Source organism: Tauraco erythrolophus, chromosome 1 (genome assembly GCF_009769465.1).
Source record: "Tauraco erythrolophus isolate bTauEry1 chromosome 1, bTauEry1.pri, whole genome shotgun sequence".
Lineage (NCBI taxonomy): Eukaryota > Metazoa > Chordata > Aves > Musophagiformes > Musophagidae > Tauraco > Tauraco erythrolophus.
This window is the reverse complement of record NC_141465.1, coordinates 37,255,296-37,279,275: the sequence shown is the minus strand read 5'-3', so window position 1 is coordinate 37,279,275 and position 23,980 is coordinate 37,255,296. Positions and strand designations below refer to the sequence as shown.

At 43.8% G+C, this 23,980-nt stretch overlaps 1 protein-coding gene across 1 annotated transcript in view; it reads right to left on the bottom strand.

Moving 5' to 3' along the window:
- TRAPPC10 (trafficking protein particle complex subunit 10) overlaps positions 1-8,468 on the bottom strand; it is a 46,981-nt gene extending 38,513 nt beyond the window's left edge. The window contains exon 1 of the mRNA XM_086608414.1: positions 8,378-8,468. Coding sequence (XP_086464540.1) covers positions 8,378-8,468 — 91 coding nt within the window. The remainder of the gene's footprint in view (positions 1-8,377) is intronic.
- Between the last annotated feature and the right edge of the window lie 15,512 nt (positions 8,469-23,980).

Below are 23,980 nucleotides of genomic sequence, written 5' to 3'. Positions count from 1 at the left end.
GATGCATCCGCGGGTCCTGAGGGAACTGGCAGATGAAGTTGCTAAGCCACTATCCATCATATCTGAGGAGTCGTGGCAGTCTGGTAAATTTCCCACTGACTGGAAAAGACGAAACAGCCCCCATTTTTAAAAAGGGAAAAAAGGAAGACCCAGGGAACTACAGGCCAGTCAGTCTCACCTCTGTGCCTGGCAAGATCATGGAGCAGATCCTCCTAAGGCACATGGAAAATAAGGAGGTGATTGGTGACGGCCAATATGGCTTCACTGAGGGCAAATTGTGCCTGACCAATTCAGTGACCTTCTATGACAGGCTACAGCCTTGGTGGATAAGGGAAGAGCAACTGAAATCATCTACCTGGACTTGTGCAAAGCATTTGACATTGTTCTGTGCAACATCCTCGTCTCAAAATTGTAGAGACATGGATTTAATGGATGGACCACTCAGGGAATAAGGAATTGACTGGATGGTCGCACTCAAAGAGTTGTGATCAACAGCTTGATGTCCAAGTGGAGACAAGCAATGAGTGGTGTTCCTCAGAGGTTGGTATTGGGGCTGGCGCTGTTTAACATCTTTGTCAGCGACATGGACAGTGGCACTGAGTGCACCCTCAGGGTGTTTGCTGACAACACCGAGCTGTGTGGTGCAATGAACATGCTGGAGGGAAGGGATGCCATTCAGAGGGACCTCGGCAGGTTTGAGAGGTGGGCCTATGAGAACCTCATGAAGTTCAACAAAGCCAAGAGCGAGGTCCTGCACATGTGTGGGGCAATCCCAAACACAAGAACAGGCTGGGTGGGAAATAGATAGAGAGTAGCTCCGAGGAGAAGGACATGGGGTTGTTGGCTGATGAGAAGCTCAACATGAACCAGTAATGTGCACTTGCAGCCCAGAAAGCCAACCATATCCTGGGCTGCACCAAAAGAAGCATGGCCAGCAGGTCAAGGAAGGCAATTTTCCCCCTCTCCTCTGCTCTCCTGAGATCCCACCTGGAGTACTGTGTTCAGCTCTGAGGCCCTCAACATAAGAAGGACATGGACCTGTTGGAGCAGGTCCAGAGAAGACGGAGGCCATGAAGAAGCAGGCCATGAAGAAGATCTGAGGGCAGGAGACCTTCTCCTATGAAAACAGGCTGAGACAGTTGGGGTTGTTCAGCCTGGAGAAAAGAAGGCTCCGGGAAGACCTTCTGGCAGCCTTCTAGTACCTAACTGAGGGTGGTGAGGCACTGGAACAGGCTGCCCAGAGAAGTTGTGGATGCCCCATTCCTGGAAGTGTTCAAGGCCAGGTTGGATGGGGCTTTGAGCAACCTGGTGTAGTGGAAGGTGTCCCTGCCCATGGCAGGAAGGTGAGAACTGGAGGACCTTTAAGGTCCCTTCCAACACAAACCACTCTATGATTCTATGCAAACATAAGTAATCCTGGAATTCAAATTTACAGCAAACCCCAAAAGTCTGCACAAAAGTACGAGAACTGCTTCAAAGACTTTGTGGCAGGTTTGGGGTTTTTTTGGGAGGTGAGAGGTGGGGCAGTGACAAGGTGTTTGTTTTGGCTGGGTTTTTTTGGTTGGTTGGTTGTTTTGAGGGTTTTGTTTTGGAGGTTTAAAAAAAACACAAAACCAAAACCACCAAAAAACAGACTACTGTGGCTGGATGCCCAAGTACCACTGTATCACAGTAAATTCATTTCAGTGGATGGATCTCAGCGCTAAGCCCTCACTCAAAGGATCCTCAGTAACAGAGGAAAGGAGCTCCCAGCCAAAGTATAAGGATAACGAGACATTGCTGAAAAGGAGGAAAGATGTGCATAAATAGGAAGGAAAAGTAATTTTGGAATCCTATCATAATTACTAAAACCATGCAGCCTTCTAGAGAAGGGTTTTTTTTCTTTTAGAATCAACAGAATTAAATAAGACCTAAATATCCTAATAGAGATGATAACTAGAGAGTAATAGTAAAGAGTTATCCTTTATCACTTAAAACAGAGTGCATCTCTTGTGTTTTATTATATTAAGTTGGTCTAAATATTTTCTAAATAATCTCATTAAATTTAATATTTATATTTCAAATTTACACATATTTATGTACAATTTTAAAATATTGTCTACAACTTCTCTAATTTACATTATAAACCTAATAAGATTTTTTGATTATTTTATTTAAATACTTGATTGATTTTTTTTTTTTTTCCTGCTAGTCCATAGTCTCTGGAGCCCCCATCTCAGCTTTTTTCCATTTATGTCTGAATTCATCCACTTCCCCATCTGGATGTCAACACACGCACCGAATTCAGAAAAAACACAGTAATTCTTTAAGTGACACCACTCCAAGCATAGGGTGGTTCTGTATGTAAAGTGGTCAGACTTAACTAACAAAATAATAGAAAGCAGTAATGGTCAAATGATAGACACTAAACAGAAACACTTCTGGAGAAAGGGAAGAAAGGAGAAAGTACATGTTTCCTTTCTTTCCACATTATGAAGCTCAGAAGGCGTGTCTTTTGCCACTTATTTAAACACTTCACAAACAAATTAAGACAAACAGGTATCTTTTGAGAAATCAAATGCAAGTAAAGCAGCAGAACCTTAACAGGGTTTTACAATAAGCCTAAATCAAGCATCAAATCAGACAGCGTAAAGTTAAAAACATTTCTATGACCTCCAAAGACTTGATGTCCATCAAATCAACATTCAAATTGTAAAGATGGCCAGATCAGGCAAAAGAGGAAGAGAACTTACTCAAATGAATCTTTATGACGAACCTGGCAGTAAAATCTCGTTACACGAACCAAGTAAAGAATGTCTATATCTTTTGTTCAAGGACACGCTGCATCTCTACGTAGCAGCTCATAACCATAAACCTATCCCTGAGGAAAAATTCTGAAATTACATTAGCCAAGAATTGAAATGGGCACCTAATGCCAAAACACCCGTTGTTTAGGTTATAGCGTAACACAGAGGTGACTGAGTATCCTAGTCAATACAGCTCCAGAAGACAACATGAATGTTCAAACTGTTAATTTTTAAGATTTTACGGTATTGGTCTTAGATTTTTCTTTTCTCTATTCTTTCCTCCTTGACTTTCTCCCTGACATTTTGGTAGTCCAAGCCATCCTCCCTTCCCTCTACCCCTGCCTAGGACATTTGTTCTGTGGCAAATCTGTACGGGAATAATATGACAACCAGAATGACCATCTTACCAGGACTTCCAAGAGGAGCACATGCTCTTCGTGGCAGCTGTCTGATACAAAAGTATCATAAAATACTGATTTTTTTAGTTTGATGCATACCTAAAACCCACCAAAATCCCCAAGAATCTATTATTTTTTCTAACACATTCCAAGTTTCTTAACTGCTTATACACTTTGTCACTGTAGTATCTGAATATCCCACGATTTTCTTCTCTAGAGGAAATTATCCCAACCCATTAACTACACAGGCAGTGTAAAACAAAAACTCTTGAGGTCAGATGACTAAAGCAGACAAATATTTTTCTTTGATACCAATGACAAATCCAGTCAACTGAGATAAAAAGCTTCAAATGCTTTTAAAACACCTCAGTGCCAAGACTACACTTTGGTGTGGGTTTGTTTAGTTTTTATGCCCAAGTATTAGTCACAGCTAACCTTTCTGATCCCCATTTATTTTTCCACTGACAAAGAGTTCTGCTATGAATCTTTTTTCATAATTCACTGCCTATTATAAGTGGATCCACCTAAAGTTTTGAAAGGTTGGTGGCTTTTTCATATTTGTTTCTTTTAAAGGTCCTCCTCCCCTCAACCCAGATTCATTTTAAAAAGAGGTCTAAAAACCAAAACACAGACAGTTTAATTGCTATACAAAAATCTTACCTGATTCACTAGCAGCCTGCAGAAGAAAATTGTTTCAGTAAAACTCCACATCTTTACTTATCGCTGCACTGCTAAATTTATATAACAGGAGTTAACACTAAAAAGAAATGCTGCTGTTTCGACATGACGTACGTATCAGAAATTTAAATACAGAATAATATCGGATCAACTACAAGACAGTGATGACTTACAATGTCAACAGGAGTCCTGTTTGAAAACAGGAAAGATGCATCTATAGGATATAGTTGTTTTAAAAGGTCTCACTAGCAGCAAATCATTCTAATCACTTGGGCTACACATCACTTCTTGTTGGTACATTTTTTTATTACATCTACCTACTAGTAACAGAAGAATTTTGAATCAAGCTCTTCTAGTCCCAGAACAGTATTCTTAACTGCATTTATTTTCACTCCAAAAAGATGTAAAATTCTTCCCACTCCTCCTTTACTTTTATTAACCTTTTCTGCTTGTAGTTCTCTTGTAGATATTGGCAAACATTTTCCATTCTCAGGCCTAAAATGATTTTGCTGATGATTTTGCTCTTGTGGTATCACAGCGTATTCTGAACATAGGCCAGATGAAAGCAATGCACCCCATTCTCTCCAGATTATATATAAAGTTCATTGTACTGAGACAGAGTATTGACAGTGAGTACAAATATGCACACACACGACATATAAACAGATCGATAAGCTGGTAAGGAAGATTCGACAAGTGCATGAAGACAATCACAAAAGAACAGCTTGGTAGGAAAGCTCTGAAAAACCTATTAACTCATTTAGCAGGTTTGTCTTCAGTCTTCAACTCCTATCCATGTAAATGCAAATCAGCTACATAAGGACAAGTTCTTTCATCAGAACACTTGGTTGATATATATATTCAAGAACATCACACTAAAGTTCCAAAGACTTCTCAAATTAAAGTTTCAAACAGGACTCATAAGAAGGAAGCAACATTGTTTAGGTTTCCAAGGAAAGTAATCAGCGTTGTTTTAAAGATTATGCCAAATCAACATTGCAAGGAAACTACGCAAGTCCAAGGTGTCTGATGCAAATGCTCAAGTTGCCTCTTCAAAGAAAAAAAAAAATACTTATACAGCAGTGAGAAAGCTAGAAGCTGACTCAAAATGCTTTGTAAACATACAAGGTCTGGTAACAATGAAGATAAATTGCTACAAACTCGAATTGAGAGTTTGCAAGGTAACGTGCCAGAGCAAGCATAACCACAGCTGGACAGTGAAACTCCCCAGTGGGTTTAAAAATCTAGTAAGACCGACAGTACAAAAATGTGATTCAAACTAATTCAGAAAGGAGCCATCATAGCACTCAGTCCTAACTGACAAGAATGATTTAATACTAAGCAGGATGCTGCCATCTTGAGAAAAGGGGAAAAAAAAAATCAAACACGAAAGAACAGCATCTTTCTGTGAAAACACTACTTTTTCCACACTTGCAAAATACAGTAGTCTGTTTGCCAAGAGAAAAATGTCTTTGAAATTCTTGGTTAGACAGTCTGCCTAGCTGAATTCTATCAATCTAAACTCTCTATTAAAACTATGGGATCTTGCCAGTAACACAAATACCACAAACACAAGGCTAATGTGTCTACATACAAATCCTGAGGACAAAATTATTAAGTTACAGTACTGACATGCAAAGAGTAGTGACAAAAACTGCATTTGCAGTTGGCATCAAGTATACAAGCCACATGGACGCTGCCATTTTTATTCTATAGACCAAGGCCTGTACATACGTAGAGTGCTGAGTTCAGGATTGTTCCAATATATCGAATAACTACTGTTACAACACAGACTAACTCACAGATTTGAAAGCATAACTCTATACCAAAGCAGCATTCCTTTCAGAGTACTGTCAAATTTGTTTTAAGCAGATAAAAACATTTGTTTACAAAACATCCCTGGTATGCACAGTGTTGAAAATAAGTTTCATTCCAAACAAAACTCCCTCTTCAGTTCTCCCTTACTAAGAATAAAGCCTAAGTGTTAACAGAAGTATTTAATGATACAAATGTTTACCTGACACAGATTAATCTAAATCTTCTAGCAAAAGGAAATACTTGTGTTCTGAGACACAACCTCACTTAACCTTCACCCTTCCTTTATATAACCATAAACTAGCCATCCCCTTGCAGGTCTGTTTTCCCCTCGTGTGCACCTGCTTAGGTGGGGCAGTTATCCCAGACAAGTCCAACTGCCTGACATCAGAACCACAAAACAAAAGATAAACCATGTTTGTTGAATAGCTTCTAATATTGTAGCTTTGAATATGTTTTCCAACAAACCAATACCAAGCGAACAATGCTTTTCCTGGAAGACCAGGCTTCACCTCCTCATAAATCACCGGCAACATATCACTCAGAAGAGTTTTCCTTCAAGTAAGTCATTTTTGTTGAGGGCATTTGTTTGAAATACTACGGTCTCCAAGCACTCCACTTCTCTGGACAGAGAAAAAAGGAAACTAAAACAGCCAAAGCAAAATTCATTCCCATGAAAAGCGAATGTTTTAATTTAAAAATGGGAGCAAGTCACCCTTACTACATTCACCAGAGGAGTCATCTCTGAGCACTTTTGCTCAATTAGCATTGTTTTCTGATTCAGGTTGTCTCAGAGCAAGCCCATTCTAGTCCATACCAGTAAAGATAACTACTGTCAGGCTTGTTTACAGCCTCAGAAATGATTCCTTTCTGCAAGGCATACAAATGATACATAACATTCACCTCATAGTCCATTTGTAAGTATGCTGCTACCATACTGTACGATACTAAGCCCAAAACATCTTGCAACCATAAAGTACATTCACTCACTATATGAAATTATTATTTTCAATATCAGATAATTGGGCTTGACTGAAGTCTGATGAAATTTAATGTTCAGAACTTTGAAAATTTCCTTGCATAAAGAGGCCAGGGTCCTCTTCTGCATTTCCCAACAAAAAAGCAAGCCTGAGGTAAAACTGCAGGTACTTCAACAGACTCAAAGATACGTTATTTACTGAAACCACACAGAAACAGTAAAGACTGACATGTACCATCACCACCCCCTCTCCCCCCCAACACAGAGAGACTCTCCAATTCTGAATACAGGATAAAGCCAGCAAATTTAAAAAGCAATCCACCACAGCCTGAACAGTAGCATAACACCAACAAGGAAGGCCACAATATCCTTCAGATGTTTCTGATATGTACGTTTTTTCCGATTTCAAGTCTGAAGTGAAATGGATTTCAAAAGTCTTGAAGTAGGTGAGTACAGAAGATTCAATACAGATACCACTGACTTTGGTTTATGAACTGCATCCAAAAAAACCCAGAAAAAGTTTAAGAAAGAAAAAAAAAGCACATTTATAAAACAGCTTGAAGAAAATATATATACACAGAGCTCCATAATTATATAGTTATGAGGTTATAGCTGGATATTTTTTTAAAATACCAACATCAGCCTAAGATGATGATGATTACTTTTTAATGGTAATAGATTTTGAATCAATAGATGATTACTTTGTAATGAGACAACATACACCTGTCAAAAAGTTTTTGTTTCACAGGCATATAAACAAACAGCCACTGGTTACCTTTTGCTAAAAAAAAACCAAACAAAAACAAAACAAGCAGAATTCTCTTCGCTGATCTCGTTCACCTTATTTTTCAATTAAAGCATCACAGATGCAGTTCACGTGCTTGTTTTAAGTGAACTTTGCGTGCAACTCTCTATACCTGCAAAAGCACAGGAGCTCACAGTTTAGATGAGGACCAGCGAGCACACGTCCCAGCTGCCTGCCTCCTACACCTGAAAGAACTAACTCATCTCTGGAACCACACGACCCGGTTTGTTAAATACACTGTCTCAGAGATGAAACCAAAGCACAGTAGTTAAAGATTAAATTATAATGTCAGTGGGAATCCATCAGTGGGAATCTCTCCTCACCACAGAGGACGTCTTACTTCTCATGACTTCTCTCATCCAGAGCAAAACTACACACAGTTCAGAGCACGAAGTTTGGGGCTTAAGATTTACTGTCATATTCGAGTCTCTTCCCCACAGCACCTGTAAGCATGACGTTCGTTCTTGTTATTTACTACAGCCCTGAAACACGCAGAAACAAACCCAAGTTTGCCCACTGCCATTAAAAGGCTGGGGGAGGGGCGGGGAACAGTAAAGAGGCAAAACCCGCCACCGGAGCCCCTCGTCGGCGCCGTGTGCCTCAGCCCCGAGCGCCAGCACCGGGGTACCTGCCGCGGGCAGCCCGGCACCGCCGCCGGGGCGCCCCTCCGAGCGGCCGCTCTCCGCCTCGCCCCCCTCCGCCTTCCCCGCCGTGCCAGCGCCCCGCACGGCCCCCGGGCCCGCCCGCCCCGGCACCACCGCCGGACCCCGCCCTGGGGCCGCCCTTCCTTCACCCGGGCCCGGAGCGGGGCTCCGGCCGGGGCCCCCGCACCGCTCCGGGCGGCTACGGCTGCCCAGCCGCCCTCTCCCCGCCGGCAGCCGGTTAACGCCCGTCCGGAGGCGCCGGGCGCACTCACAGGTGACGATGGGCTTGTTCTCCATGGTGTAGATCACCGGGGGCTTCTCCCTGCCCTCCTCCTCGGCGGCCGCCGCCGCGGCGGGGTCCATGAGCGGGCGGGGTCCTCAGCCCCGGCTCCCCGACCCGCCCGGCGCCATGGAAACGCCGCCGCCGCCGCTCTCCCCCCTCCTGGGGGGCTGGGACGGGCCGCTCCGCCTCGCGGCCTGCTGGCGCCCCCCCCCCCCGCCTCCCCCCACCCCCTTCCCCGCGTCCCCGCAGCGCCGCTCCGGAGGGGAAGGCAGGCGGGATCATCCGCTTCCTGGATCACCGGCCGAGCATTACCGCTTCCGGGGAGCGGCGCGGCCCGCCGGCGAGGGGCGACGGCGCCCGGGCTCGGCGCGGCCGCGCGGGGGTTAACCCGGAAAACGGGTGAAATAAAGGGGAAGCGCGGGGCCGCCGGTGCCAGGGAGGGGGCGGTGGGGCGCGCCTGCGCAGGGCGGGGATGGATGTATGGATGGATGGGGGCACAGCCCCCTCCACCCCGTGTCGGGATCGGGGCGGGGCGGCTGCTGAGGTGCCGCCAGTCCGGTCCGCTCAGCCCCGGGCAGGGCGGTAGCGGAGTCGTTGCGGTGCCCGGAGCTGCAGATGGGCCGGAGTAAGGGTTACCCGGCCGGCCCCGGCCTGCCTGCCCTCGCCCCCGCGGCCGGGCCCTGTCGGGTCGAGACGGGGGACGCCGTGCTCTCCCGCCCGGCGGGAGCTCCAGGGCGCTGGGGGAGGGAGGTTGCCGGTGCCAGGTGCTCTGAGGCGACTGTGGGAAAGAGCCTCCCCAGTCTGCCTGATTCTCCGACGCCCAGCGTGAACGATGTGAATGTTTTGAAAGAAATTGTTCCGGGAGTTCTGTGAGGCCCTGGCAGGGAGAGGGGCCTGCCCGGCTGCGCCCGCGGGCCGAGACGCAGTGGTGGGTGCCCTGGCCTAGAAGAAGCAGGGCTGTGTGTGGCAGATGCGTTGCCAGTTTTACGAGTGGATTTAAGCCTCTGCTCGCCACCTTTGGATAATCCTCTGTGGCAGCATGGAAAGCTGCTGTTTCTTCTTTCCTGCCCAGGTAGGGAGAAGAAAAGGAAAATACTGACAGGACTCAGTACCACCCGTGCTTCAAAGCCTAAGCCCTTCCCATGTCTGTTGGAGCCTACAGCTTGGCTAGTTCAGTGGGAGTAAGTGCATTGGGGATCATATTTTTCACTGGCCTCGAATACTTTAAGCAGTTTTGTTGCAGGCCATCTTGAAGGCGTGCTTTACAGATCATAGTGAATCAGGCAACAGATGGCTGGCCGTATAATTCAATAGTTGCATTCTGGGAGCATGGAAACCATGAAGAAGAAAAGGCAAGGAGTTGTGCGTATGGAATGTGAGTTCAGATGGAGGATTATAGGGAACATAAAAGAGCGTATAACATAGGCAGGTGAGTAAGTGGAGGTGAATGAGATGCAAGTGCAAAACTGGCTCATGCAAAGGAGGCGCAATCATATTTCCGTTCCAGAGCAATGCGTAGCAGTTGAGTGCTATGCATAGCATCATATCAGTGAATATGGCCCTTAAAGGTTTTATACTGTAGATTTTTTAAATGCATAAAAATAACATGCTATTAGACTTCTTTTGGGTCTAATTAGTTGTATTAGACTTAAGTACTCATAAAATTGACCCTTGTTTTACTGTAGACTGAGATCCCATTCCTTTATTTTTAATAAATGTACTGTTCACCTTGGTCATGTGCAGTTTCTTCAGAATCAAGAATCCTAAACTTAGAGTATTTAGACTTACTATCTCAAACAGAAGTAAATAAAATGTAGAAGAGCATACTGAAAGTAGTCTAGCATAAGGTGTAAAAAATGAAAAACACTGTGTACATGTGTAAAACCAAATGTCATCTAAGGTACAACTGTAAACAATCTGTGTGTTAATCATAACTGTTTATTGCACAGTGACATTGTGCTGATGTGATTTGGGTGTTCTGTTCGAGTATTTCCAGAAGTCAGTTTGTTTAGAATTTTCTTTCAGCGAAACCTTAACCCTATTTCCTGGGCTTATAATGTTGTTTCAAAAATAATTACAACATCCTTGTAAGATGTTTCATCCCATACTGCAGATGAATATTCCTGGTTTTATCTCTACTGTTTTGCTTTGGGGAGGGACTAATGGTTGTTTCCAATTCTTTGAATATTTTCATCAGCATTTGCACAGAACTTCTCTTTCACTTTGGTTGTGACACAGCTTGTTTTCGTGGCACAATTTCTTTTTACAAGGCCAAAGCTTTAAGGATCTTGTATAGCAAAATAAAGCGTTATATCTAAGTCAGGTGAGCAGCTAGACACTAGCATTTTTTCATTACTTTTTTTTTAGTGCTGTGAGAGTTAAGATGTGTCATGGCACAGTTTTACTTTAAAAATGGACAGCACTTATACCTCATTTTACAGTATAAGTATGTGGCAAATACGTGATTTACAGAAACAGAAAAGAAAGCCACCATTACACGCATGTATAAAAAACAACAATTCCCTCCAGTAAGCTCCAAAGTAACTCATTTCATGCATCTGTCAAGTAGTCCATCCTGCACAGTCCAAAACAGGCAAACCCAAGTCAAATAAGCAGGAATCTCTTTCAACAATCTCCCCTTACTGTAGAGTGCTTGTCCCCTTTTCTCAGAGATTACAGCTAAAGTCAGTAGTTCATTGGGATTAAAGTTTTAATCATCACAGATTATCATATATGTTCAATCTTTCTGGTTTTTATAGTTGCAGTATAGCTGTTTCTATAAAAAAAAAAGAAAAACACAAAAAAATAACCCCAACACAAAACCAAACAACTGTCCTAGCCTTTCTGGCTGTTTTTGATAGCAAGTGAAGCAAATACATCTACGCTTGTGGTTTGTTCCCAGAACATCTTCCGCCTCCTCGAAAAAAGAGAAAAGAGACAGACACGTTATTAATATAGGCAAGAAGATCCAGAAGGCTAAGGAAAACAACTTTTCCCTGTGTTCTCAGGTGTTTAATTGCCAAAAATACTTGAAAGTGAATTTGACGAGGAAGTGAAATTACTGGTCTCTGATGGAAAAAGTAGATCTTTTATAGCGAACTATACAGAGAAAAAATAAAGCATTTGGAAATTGGGACTTTGGCAATATTGTGCTTTTACTATGCATTCTGAAATGAATAGATGAAATTTTCCTTTTGGGGAAAACGTGGGAAAGTGGAAAAGGGAACATTTGATTCTATGAATTGCAGTTAGAATTTTCCTCTTTCCTTTACACCACCAATGTCTAAAATACTCTCTGTCCCTACTGGAAATCATACATGTCTTAAACGAACATTAATTTTGTATTCACAAAACCCAGTTATGTTACAGACACCAGGCCATCACCGTGCTACAGTTCTCGCCAATTTTTCAACCTTACGTGCTTGGCAAGATACAATTACATTCACGCATACAAAATATTCTCTTCAGCAAAGCAATTAGCAAATTTTCCTCATCATTTATGTTTATTGGGTATCAGGGGCCTGAAACTTTTCCCTGGTCACATTAGCAGAGCAGAAGTATACCTGCATTTTAAATGATGAATCTGTGGGAGGGGAGGAGCTGAACTTGAGCTGAACTTTGAGGCCAGAGCCTGTGCAAGTGCTTCTCCAAAGTACCAGCAGTGTCACCGCTGTTGCAGCAGTAGGCTCAATACCCAAGTAGATCACCAGTGGGATGGATCTTGACCTTGAGATGCAGTATGAAGGAGCAGATATATCTGGGAGGCATCTATGACTGGATGAGAAGACTGCGTATATGTTACTAGACCAAGAAGAGTTTTCTGGTTTCCAAGTCTGTGTGCATCTCGGCTTCCTCCGAATTTCAGGTTGGTGTGGACAGAAGTGTGCGCCGCCCCTTCCTTTCATCCCTGCTCTGCAGTCTGGCTTCTGCGCAGGAGCGGCAGAGGTGTGCTAGCTGAACAGGGGCTGTAGCACACACCATCGACTCCCTTATGTGGATGTTTACAGGGATCTGGGTGGCAGGAAAAACAATCTCGGAAAAATATGGACTCTCTCTCCCCCAAAACAAGGCATGCGAACTCAGTCATTACTTTTGAAAATGCAGACTTCGCTCTTTGTGCTAACTTTGTTTAACTGCATTTTGTTAACAATTTCAGTAGCAATAGCTGGTGTTTATTCTTCTGACATTTACTCTGTACATGCACTTCTTGCAGCCAGGTCACGTTCACCTCATTTCACAACTTCTCTCTGCAATAGGATTTAGAAGATATCATAGAGAATATCACATTTTCTCCATCAAAATTTTGCATGTTTGTTAATATTCTGCCGTAATGTTTTTATTGATGACTTAGAGATTAATACACCAAATAGTCGCTGCCATCAGGCAGTGCCATCAGTATAACATGAATCACGTTACATGGCTTGTTTTGGGTTAGGCTAGTTTCCTGGGCAGTTTCTGTGGCTTTTGGGAACTCTCCCTCCTGGAGGAGGAATGAAGTCTGACTTGAAAGGTGGGGATTGTTTCAGAGAAAGAAGCTGGTTTCAGATGTGCCGTATGTGTATATTGTACGGTGGTTAATGAAAACAATTAAAGGGTTAAATTTCTCATGGTCCTCTTCTATCATATTTCATATGTTTTGAAGCACAAACCTACGTGGCACAGGTGTTGAGCAAACAGGGGAAGTCGACAGATCTCACCCCTTTTTCTGCTCCTGATTTTCTATTTCCTTCTTTTTCCCCTAGCTCTTCCTCTGTTACTGGTTCGTTTAAATGATAATCTCTGCAAGACAGAACAGGGAATTTCATTATCTCTGTGAAATATTTAGCACTTTAACTTGTCCAAAATAAAATGTAGCTGTAGTACCAAGTACAGTATCAGAGAGATTAATGAGCTCAGTAGCTGCAAGAGAAGCAGCAGTGGTTTTGTGAGGAACTGGATCCTCTGTCTCAGGTCTCCCAAAGGGTTAGAAGGTTAATTAAACCCTGGCTCATTGTTACAACACTAAATCCTAAAATATGATGTCAGTCTTCAGGTCCCTACTGGGACAACCCTTGTTGAATCTTTCCGATATTTAAGTAGCAGGAAAAAGGAAGGAAAGCAGTTAAATTGTATCCCTAATTGCCTCATGTTTTGATGGAAAGTCCATTACAGAGGGAAATCCATGTCTGAAAATCTTCCTGCTGAATTTGAAGATGATGCCAACTATGCCGTATTTTGAGGAGGCAGAAAGAGAACAGAAGACAAACAGAAAGAGAACGGTGTTGAGGAAGGGAAATGATCCCCAGCAGGCAAGGGTGTGGTAGGAGGAAAATAAAATTTCTATGCCAGGCTTTGATCAGGACAAAGACAAACCTGGCTGTGTCCACAGTGCAATTTGATTCTCTCTCTCCAGCTTCATCTGCCTGATAGCCTTTCAGATAACGGAGGCCCAGGAGTATCATGGTAGGTGCTAGGATCCGAGGATTTGCTAGCACTAACAGCCACGAATGTAAAATTCCTTCTTCCCTCTAATCTGCATATCCCACTGCTCCCATTTGGTGATCTCCAAATAAACATTTTTCAAGAAAAAGCGCATCTTTATTCTCTGCATCTAACCATACTCTAACATTTCTTTCTCTTTCATGTGGTGGGATGACCCTGGCCAGCAGCCACACGACTGCTCACTCACTCCCTCATCCCCCACAGGACAGAGGGAGAAAAGAGGAAAAACAACGGTGAGAAAACATGTAGGTTGAGATAAAGACAGTTTAACAGGTGAAGGAAACAGACAAAAATGAAGCCAAGAAAGTCACTTGCCACCTCCCACAAGAGGCTAATGCCCAGCCAGTCTGCCCAGCAGCCATCTTGGAAGCCAAAATCTTTCTTCTTCCTCTACCCCAGTTTTTACTGCTGAGTGTGATGTTACAGTATTACATGGTATGAAAAAGCCCTTCGGCCAATTTGGGTCAGCTGTCCCAGCTGTCTCCCCTCCCAATCTCTTGCCCACCTGTCCTGGTTTTAGCTGGGACAGAGTTAGCTCTACTTTTTAGCAGCTAGAAGAGCTCCGTGTTTTGGTTTTACTCAGAGGCTCGCTCTGAGAAGGATGTTGATAGTAAGCTGATGTTTGTGGTTGGAAGTGAAACTCCAAGGACTTTTTGGTGTGCCGTGTTCTGGCCGGAGTGCAGAAGCACAGCGGGATAAGGGGGAAAGCATAGCCGGGACAAGAGGGCCACAATTCCCCTTGTGATTTGTGGTGGAACTTAAGACTGAGGGCCAAACTGGCCAATTAGTATTCCATATCATGCAGCATCATGCCCAGTATAAAAGTGAGGGACAGCTGAGAAGAAGGGCTTTTGCGCTTTGGCTCTTCCGCCGCTTCTCCTCTTTTGCGCTTCTGCGCTTTTGCTCTATTGCCTTTCTTTTTCTCTCTCTCCCAGTACTCCCAGTCTTGGAGTACTATCTCTCTCTCTCTGCCCCTCTCTATTTCGGGGCCTCACTTTCATCTGGGATTGCAGCTTCGGGACGAGACGGGCTTTGCATATGAGGGGGTGGTGAGCATCTACACTGTGTATTAAATCATCTGTATTAAATTGTTCTTATCTCAACCCACAGGTTTCCCGTTTATCCTTTAATTCTCTCCCTCATCCCTGGGGCTGGGGGAGGGTGAGTGAACGACCGCGTGGGGTTTGGTTGCCGGAGCGGCCTAACCCACGACACCACCCCAACCTACTCACTGGAGGAGAGTAGGGAAAAAGATAAAGCCTTGATGCTGTGCAAGCTCTTCTGCAAAAGCTAAAACTTTAGTGTGTTAGCAACAGTATTTTAGCGACAAATTCAAAACACTATGCTGCATAAGCTGCTATGAAGAAAGTTAACTCCATCCCAGCCAGACCGAGTGCCATATCTAAATCTTTTAGATATTATTATGCCAACTTTCAATTGCATGGAAGGTCTTGAAGATGCTTCTCAGAGCTTCAACAGAGGTGTGAAAATTAGTACCAGTTAAACAGTGCCCAACTTTCCTTTTTTTTTTTCCAACGAGTCCTTTAACAGGTTGGGTTGTTTTTCCCGTGACGACTTAGTGTAGGATTAGGCCAGAGATATTAATGAAACATTACCCTGACTTTGACATATTGTCACCACTGTTTAAAACAGAGCCTGTAGCCTGTGGGCAGATGAACAACAGTTCTGGGGTTTCCGTGAAATGGTAGGAGATGGCCCATGGCAGGGGGGTTGGAACTAGATGATCTTTGAGGTCCTTTCCAACCCTAACCATTCTATGATTCTATGGCTTACACGTTTGGTATTTTACCAAAAATTCAGATCTGGTCTGACCTGAAAGTGATTACAGAAGAGCAACTTCATAGGTAGAATGAATATTTGAATGTCAAAATTTATCATTATCTGGATAGTAGCTAGGTTTGGAAAGAAAAATTCAGAAGGAATTCCTATAGAAAGCCTCTTTTTTCAAGACGAGCATCAACTTCTACCTATCGGAAAAGTTTAAAGGATTTTTTCCAATAAGGTTGAAAGATAAATCCTTGCTTGTACAGATTTCTCACCTTTTCCTTTGGTAGTTTTGGTAATTAGTATTTTGGTAGAAATAGATACTGAAGTTCATGGGCTTCCAGTGAGATGACCTGCAGTTGCTCTTCTCATTCACTCTGTACAGCGTTTGGGATGGAAACATCTACTTATGAACTGTAACTAAGTTTTCTAGAAGTACGGAAGGAAACCTCATCCCAAAGGAAGAATTACTTGAGTCAGATACAGAAGCAGATGTATAGTTTTATGTTTTTGTTTCCATTTGCAGACGGCACTGGCGAAACTGGCACCAAACCGCACAGTCCAGTGCCGCTGGCTTGTGGCCCGTCAGTGAACAGCGCTCTGGCACTTGGGCAAGAACCTGCCCAGACAGTATTTTTAGATGTGTTTTCAGATAATTCCTCTTACTCAAACCACTGTAAAAATGAGAGGCAATGTGTTTGCCCCATTATATAACTGATTGAAGTAATTCCTCTGCACTTGAAGTACTTTCATTTCTTTGCCTTGACTTTGAGATTTTCAGGTGATCCTAACATTGAAACCAGAAGTTACTGATTTATGCATTTGATATCAGCTTTAACAATGGCTTTTCACATTATTGTACTACAAAAGAAAAAATATGGTGGACTCATTCCATTCATTTCTATTCCAGCTCTATTCAAGAGCATTTTCATTCCATCCACAGATGTCTGTGTTTCTGCAGCAGAAAATGCTGTGTTGTGTGAAATGCCTCCCATCACAAGAAGTACGAAAAATATGGGGAGTGCAGAGGAAGTGATAGTAACTTCGCTGAAGAGCTACATCTGTCCTTGTTCTGAAACCCCTAAGCGATCACCAAAACAAATCAGAGGGACAAGGTGAAGTGTGGGATCAAAGACTTTCAAGAAGGGTTGGGAAAAGCTAACAGCATGAAGAAGTGGAGAGAAAAGAGAAATCATTTAAGGAAGAAGTCTACAGAAAAACTGGCCAGCAAGCCAGGGCAGAGCAGCTGAAGCAAGGAAAGTGGGAGAGGATCAATAGCATGCTATTTCTCCAACATAATCTTCATAATCTTTTCAACATCGGTCTTTGTCTTTTGGGAGTCAAAGAAACCTCCTTTCCTGGCAATGCTCTTTTGAGCATTCCTTAAAACAAACTTTCCTCCTCTCCCAAACAGCTTGCTCTGAATAGCTCACAAAAATCCTGTTCCTCTAGGGAAGATGCTACAAAAAGGCAGCGTATTTGAGTTCTCAGAGGCAGCTTCACTTTGCAGGCATGAGGAGAAAGGCATTTGAACTCACAGATCCAATGCTGAGTATGTTACAAGTACACTTATCCATCTTGGTAAAAAAGAACAAGTTCAATGTATGAAATTTTGAGTATGAAAGTATGAACATCGTTATCAGGATATGAGGTGTCTAATGGTGCAAACAACTGTACTTTTTCTTCCTATACCACGTGAACAAAATAAAAGAAAGAAGAGGAAAAAAGTCAATGTGGCAGCTTTTACTCCAAGCTAATCCTGAAGACCAGAGGAATTCACCCTGGTCCTATTTGCAGCTGAGCCATCACTATACTTGCCTCCTTTTCTTCTCCCCTAGCAGGTCATTTCTATCCATTTCTTGAGTCACCCAATCTTGTTTAGAAAGTTACTAGTAATGCTGCAGTGATCTCAGAGCCTTTTACTGCTCTGCTGAAATCCAAACAAATTTTCAACCAGCACGCTTCCAGCACGGTCAGAAATGAGGTCAGGTGCCAGCAGACAGAGAAGGCCCTCACACTCCAGGAGTTCCTGTAGCTCTGGCATATTTTTAGGATGTCAATCCTGGACCCAAGCTGCAAGACAGGAACACTTCAACTGCTGGCAGGGAGGCACTAGGGCTAATTAGCTGGTCTTGAACACTGAGAGCCAAAACAATAGCATTCAGCACTGTCTCCAGCATTTCCTGGATGCTATTTCTCTGTATCACCCACCTCTGAACCTGCTCTCTTAGCAGCCCCCTTTTTCATACTGTCTAGCCCTGTCGAGTGTGCAGCCATAGTAGCTATCGCTGCATGCAAATAGAAAGCGATTGTTCTAGCTCGAGAGAGGGAAGGCTTGTGTGAGGAGGTTCATATTCATACCAAGAGTATGAGTGGGAGAGAGTCCAAGCAGAGTCCCAGGGCAATCACACCCCAAAGGCGGTTCTGGACGTCCTCTTGAAACTGAAGACCTTCAAAGAAAAGGGCTTATTTCTTTTTTACCTAGGAAGTTACACTGTCCTGAGAGAAGGAGTTAGAAGCACAGAAAGATAAAAATTTGAACACCGGCTGTACTTTGGAAAAGGGTGAGGTAAGACACCAGCATGGGATGTTTCTGTGCACTGGTCGAGTCCAGGAGCTTTGGTACCACTGCTAGCAAGGTGGCCACATCGCCAGGTATAAGCAACCTGTCATGGCCTGCCATAAGGGCTTAGAGAGACCGGGACGTACTTAACCCATGTCACAGCCAGAGAGCTCCCTGTTCCCAGCTCAGGAGGTAAATCACTGTTACCTCCGTTGTTTTAACAGCTATACCCGGCAGTCCATGCGCTCATCCACCCTCAGCTGGGGGCTGCGCAGGCCAAAGACAACCCTTTCCTCCAGCGTATAATCATGACTCCGTTCATTTCCACTTAATACACTCCTAGAAACATAGATGCGTGTTCACTTCTAGAAGCCGCTTTAAAAAACGTGTTAAAGGAAAAATTAACAAAATAAACCTTTATCAACTAATTATGGTTTTGCACAAACATATTGTCACAGAATAGTTGTGGGTTATTTCTCTTAATTTATCCTCCTGCTTAGCACTAGCAGAGTCTGGACTCTGAAAAGTGCAGGTGAAGTTGGTAAGAGCTAGACCATAAAATTTCTGATTTTATTTTCTAGGCAATAAGGGTCTCTGTTTGTCCATCACACCAGCCTGAAGAAGAGCTCACACATCCAAGGTAGGATTAAAAATTGATGGGAAGAAGGAAAGAGGGAATCTTAAAGTGAGTTACACCATCATTTAAATACTCTTCACTGAATTCATCAAGGGAAATCTCATTTCAAAATTAGCCTGTCAAAAGCTAATAGTTATTAAATTAAAATGCAATATTAATTAGAAATTAGATTCCCTTGCAAGCTTACCTTAGGCAGGTCCTCCCTGGGTGACAAAATGGAAGTACTACAAGAATAATGAAGTCTGAAGAAAAGGCCCAGAAAGCCATCATGATAAACCTAGAAGTAAATATTCAGATAAGAATCCTCCACTTTAGAGTCCTTATTTTGTTTTTCCTGCTTTGGATCAGTAGAACTGCATTCTGCAGTGCCATAACGTACATAATCTAACTCATCATCTGGAGTTTGGATGGAGAGAGGACAGCTTTTATGCGTGCACTGGAATGTAGTTATGAAGTCAGCAGACGTTTTCATGGGCAGGAACAAGGATGAAACGTGGGTTTTGGTATCTGGAGCATTCACAGAAGTGAGTGCCATTGAAAGGAGAGGTTTTTTTCTTACATCACCATCAAATGATAAGATGCTTTGTTAGCACCAGCCTTCACTTTTGAAGAAAAGGCCTGATACTGCTATATGGCATTTAGGGTACCTCTCACAGACCGTTGCCACCTCTTAATTTCAGTGTATATGTGATTTCACAGAGAAGGACTACACAACCAGAGGCACACCAGTACTGTAAGTTTTGAGATCACAAAGCCATCCAGGCAGCACAGGCTTTTTCTGCCGCATGTTTCTATTTCAGAGTTTGATCCTATCAGACATTGGTGCTCTTAGTAAATCCACTAGGACAGCTGTAAAACAAAAGGTATCATTGACGGGTGAGAAGGGACAATGAAATCTCTCATAGATTATTGTTCTGACCACTGCTGCCCTCCAGAAAATAAGGTGGTGTGTATTTCTAATGGATGATGCTACTTACATCCAGAGTCCTCTAGTGGCACTGCAACTGAGCGTTCGCTACTTTTACCATGCTATGTTAGTCTTTTTCAGCTGTGCCTGAAGCCAGAAAGGCACCATGAACTTTGCGCTAAGCACCAAGCTGAAGCTGAGACTAAGTTTGAACTTCCCCACCAAATGAGTTGTTGGTAAATGAGAACAGGTTTCCTCTTGTGAGCAGAAGAGCACAAGTCGATTATTTCGTTTTTGCAGAGGTACTATATGAAGTTACATTATTTTATTTTTGTTTACATCTTGAGTGGGAGCGAGTACTGTTTTGTCACAGCTTGCGCACCAAGCGCTCTTCCTTGGAAAGGCCATTTACCCTTCTGATGGGTGGTTTAGCCAATCTCTCCTTGGCTGGGGGACAGCCAAAGAGGCAAACCTGGGGGTACTGATGGTGTGGTTGTCACTTCTGAATCTGTGCTGAAATCTCAGAGAAGCCCAAGGGAATTAAACACTTGACTCCCATCAGACTGAAAAGGAAGTCATGTGCCTAATCCTATTAGTGCCTGTGAAATTCCCAGACCTAATATTAGCTCCAGAGTCAGCTCCACTGAGAGATCCCTCTGAGAGTAAGGAAAAAAAAAAAAAAATACCGCTTCAGTGCAATTTGTTCTCCCTAACCACGTTATCACACTGGAGTTAACAGGAGTAATTTATGTTCCATTATGTGCGGTACTTAATTTAGATAGACCAACTGCTGTCTTGTATGGTTGCCAGCAAAAGAGTGCACAGTCTCAGGAAAAAACAAGTCTGCAGGTTTCCCATCTCACTGCAGTTCTGGGCCAGGGGTGGTGGGGGGGATGTTTTTTATTCGTTCCCATCTGACAGGGAACAAACCCTGGTCTGAGCAAGTTTTCCTCTCCAAAAATACAGGGTTCCATTCTGCAGCACATGGTTGTATCTTGTCTGCTCCTCACAGCTGCAGAATATTCAAAAGCCCTTTTAAAGAGTTGGAGAAGGTCTTTTCCATCCTTTAGTGAGCCATTAACATTAAATTCATCAGATAAGAAAAATGGGATTTGCCAGGCAAACTCTTTTATCACTTTCAGTTAGTGAGTCTTGCTCTGCACCTCCCTGCTGGCAGAGACAAGAAGCAATGCTTTCCCATCCTGCTGTACTGCAGAAGAGGCAGATTCTGCCATTATAGCCCCAATAAATGCTTTGTACTGAAAACCTTCAACTTCTTAAAAAAAAAAAAAAAATAGTTAATACAGACCTGTGAAACACAAGAGATTTGGAATAAAGCTTTGTAAATGATAGGAATTACATGATTATGTGCTGGGTGTAACACAGGAGGAAGAAAGTGGCAAAACAAGGAAAAAGACCTAACAAAGAGGGAAAGGTTAGTCCGCCCATTCGGCATCGATCGCGTTTTCTTTATGCCTTGTTTTTGTGCAATTGCTTTAAGTAATACTTTACAGCTGGAAGAAGGCCCACTTGTGCACAAAACGAGTTGGCCTTGTTCACTCAAACATGACACCTGAAGAGGTCACGCGAAGAGAGGAGTAACCACAGTGGGAAGGATTTTCCCCCCGGGAAGCCTCAGGAGAGCGGCTCAGCTCTGCAGCATAGTGGACCCCACTTCTGCAACCTGCAAACCTGCTTTGCTGTACAAAGCCCAGAAGAGGGTGGTTGTTAGGTCTGCAGTCCTCCGTCTCCCATCCTCTCTTGCCTACAAAGAGGTTAGAGTAGGTGTATCAGCTGTTTGGGGCTATTTTCTGGCTGCTAAGGAGATGATTATACACACCCCAGTCACCACGATGGTCTGAAGAGGATTTAGCTCAAATAAACTCATCATCTTAAACGTCACCGTGTAAATGGGAATGTTTGATGGCCAAACAAGCTGCAGCGACCATATTCTGCTCCACAGGTCCTGCCTGGCTGGATTATAAAGTGGAGAGCTTTAGCCAGATGGAGTAAGGTGCAGTGTTGTCCTCCTTTCTGAAAGCCACCATGAAAGGGCTCACACTTCTCCAGTGTGGAGGGGGAAACGTGAATGCCACGGGACAGCCCCAACCACTGGAGCTTTCTCTCCACGGACTGGAAGAAGCAGCCTGTGACAGCCCACTTAAGCTTATCTGCATGGTAGAGGTCTACAATTAAAAGATGCAGCTTCCAGCCCCAATGTTAACTATGTAACTTTGCTACAGCTGAATAAAAAGATGGGGAAAAAGGAAAGCGTAGCACTTTCCTGCCTTTGACAAGGAGCTTTGGGTCACTGGGAAGCATACAAGAAACTGTTTTCCTGAAAATACTTCTAGAGTTTGTACTTTATTGCTGCTAAGGTGGGAGGAGATTCATGCATGTTCTCAAACCTTGCCTAGTTTCTCTCTTCTACTGATTTTCCTCATAAATGGAGCAACCGCCAGCACGTAGCTGCTTGTACCATCAGTAGACAAGTAAATAAAAGAGATGTCACAAGACAACTAGGCCACTGCTGAATTCGGCTTTTGCAAATGTTGCCCTACATCAGCAAGATAAAAAACAAAGGCAGTTTGCCTCACAAGTCACAGCAAAGAAAAGAAAAACAACCTGTCAGCAGAGTTAACTGTACTGTTCACCATGTTCTTCGCGATCAGTCCCTGCCCATTATGTCCTGTCAGTTAAGTGCCTGTGTCTGTGCAGAGGCATGTCACACAGGCAGCAACGTGGCATCCGCTTTTGGTATTCTGCCTTCTAGCAAATGGCGTAGGAAGCAGCGTGATTTGCGTTTCCAGCAGTAAGCAGGAATGCCTGCTCCAGCCATGCCACCTCAGGTGGCACAGCTCAAGCACCAGCAGGCCCACCATGTAGCCCACTGCAGTCCTGCCACTTTGGCACATACCTTGATCACAGCAGGAACATAACAACATCAGCATTATAGGGGATATATACATCTATTATACAATATAACAGTATCATACCACGTATCACATGATATACTGATATCATAGAACCATTGAATGGGTTGGGTTGGAAGGGATCTCAAAGATCGTCTAGTTCCAACCCTCCTGCAAAGGACAGGGACACCTTCCCATAGATCAGGCTGCTCAAAGCCCCATCCAACCTGGCCTTGAACACTTCCAGGGATGGGGCATCTACAACTTCTCTGGGCAACCTGTTCCAGTGCCTCACCACCCTCAGAGGGAAGAATTTCCTCCTCAGATCTAATCTAAATCTGCCCTCTTTCAGTGTAAAGCCATTGCTCCTTGTCCTATCACTACATACCTTTGTAAAAAGTCCCTCTCCAGCTTTCTTGTAGGCTTCCTTTAAGTACTGGAAGGCTGCTATAAGATCACCCCAGAGCCTTCTCTTCTCCAGGCTGAACAGCCCCAACTCTCTCAGCCTGTCTTCATAGGAGAGATGCTCCAGTCCTCAGATCATCTTCATGGCCCTCCTCTGGACTCATTTCAACCAGTCCATGTCCTTATTTTGGGGACCCCAGAGCTGAACGCGGTACTCCAGGTGGGGTCTCATGAGAGCAGAGTAGAGGGGGAGAATTCCCTCCCTCAACCTGCTGGCCACGGTTCTTTTCATGCAGCTCAGGGTATGGTTGGTTTTCTGGGCTGCAAGTGCACATTGCCGGCTCACGTTATACTTCTCATCAGCCAACACCCCCAAGTCCTTCTCCTCAGGGTTGCTCTTAATCCATTCTCTGTCCAGCCTGTATTTGTGCTTGGGATTGCCCCGACCCATGTGTAGAACCTTGTATTTGTCCTTGTTGAACTTCATGAGGTTTGCACAGGCCCACCTCTCAAACCTGCCAAGGTCCCTCTGGATGGCATATCTTCCCTCCAGCGTGTTGACCACACCACACAGCTTGGTGTCGTCAGCAAACTTGCTGAGGGTGCACTCAGTCCCACAATAATGTATGAGATCATATGTGATTTATCATATGTGATATTATTGCGGCTGACCAATAAACCCCTAGAAGGGAAGAAGGCTCAGTGGAGACAGGCAAAAGTGATGCACATGTGAAGCTCAGGGAAGAGCAAAGGGTATGACTGATGACAGCTGTTGCAAAGTAAGCTGACTTTAACTGAACACAAAGGAGACCGTAGGGTGGCCTTTGTTTTAGATATCAACAGTTGTGTGGATCAACAGGTGGTGTAAACTTCTCCCTGAGTTAGGCAGACCAGCATCAGGG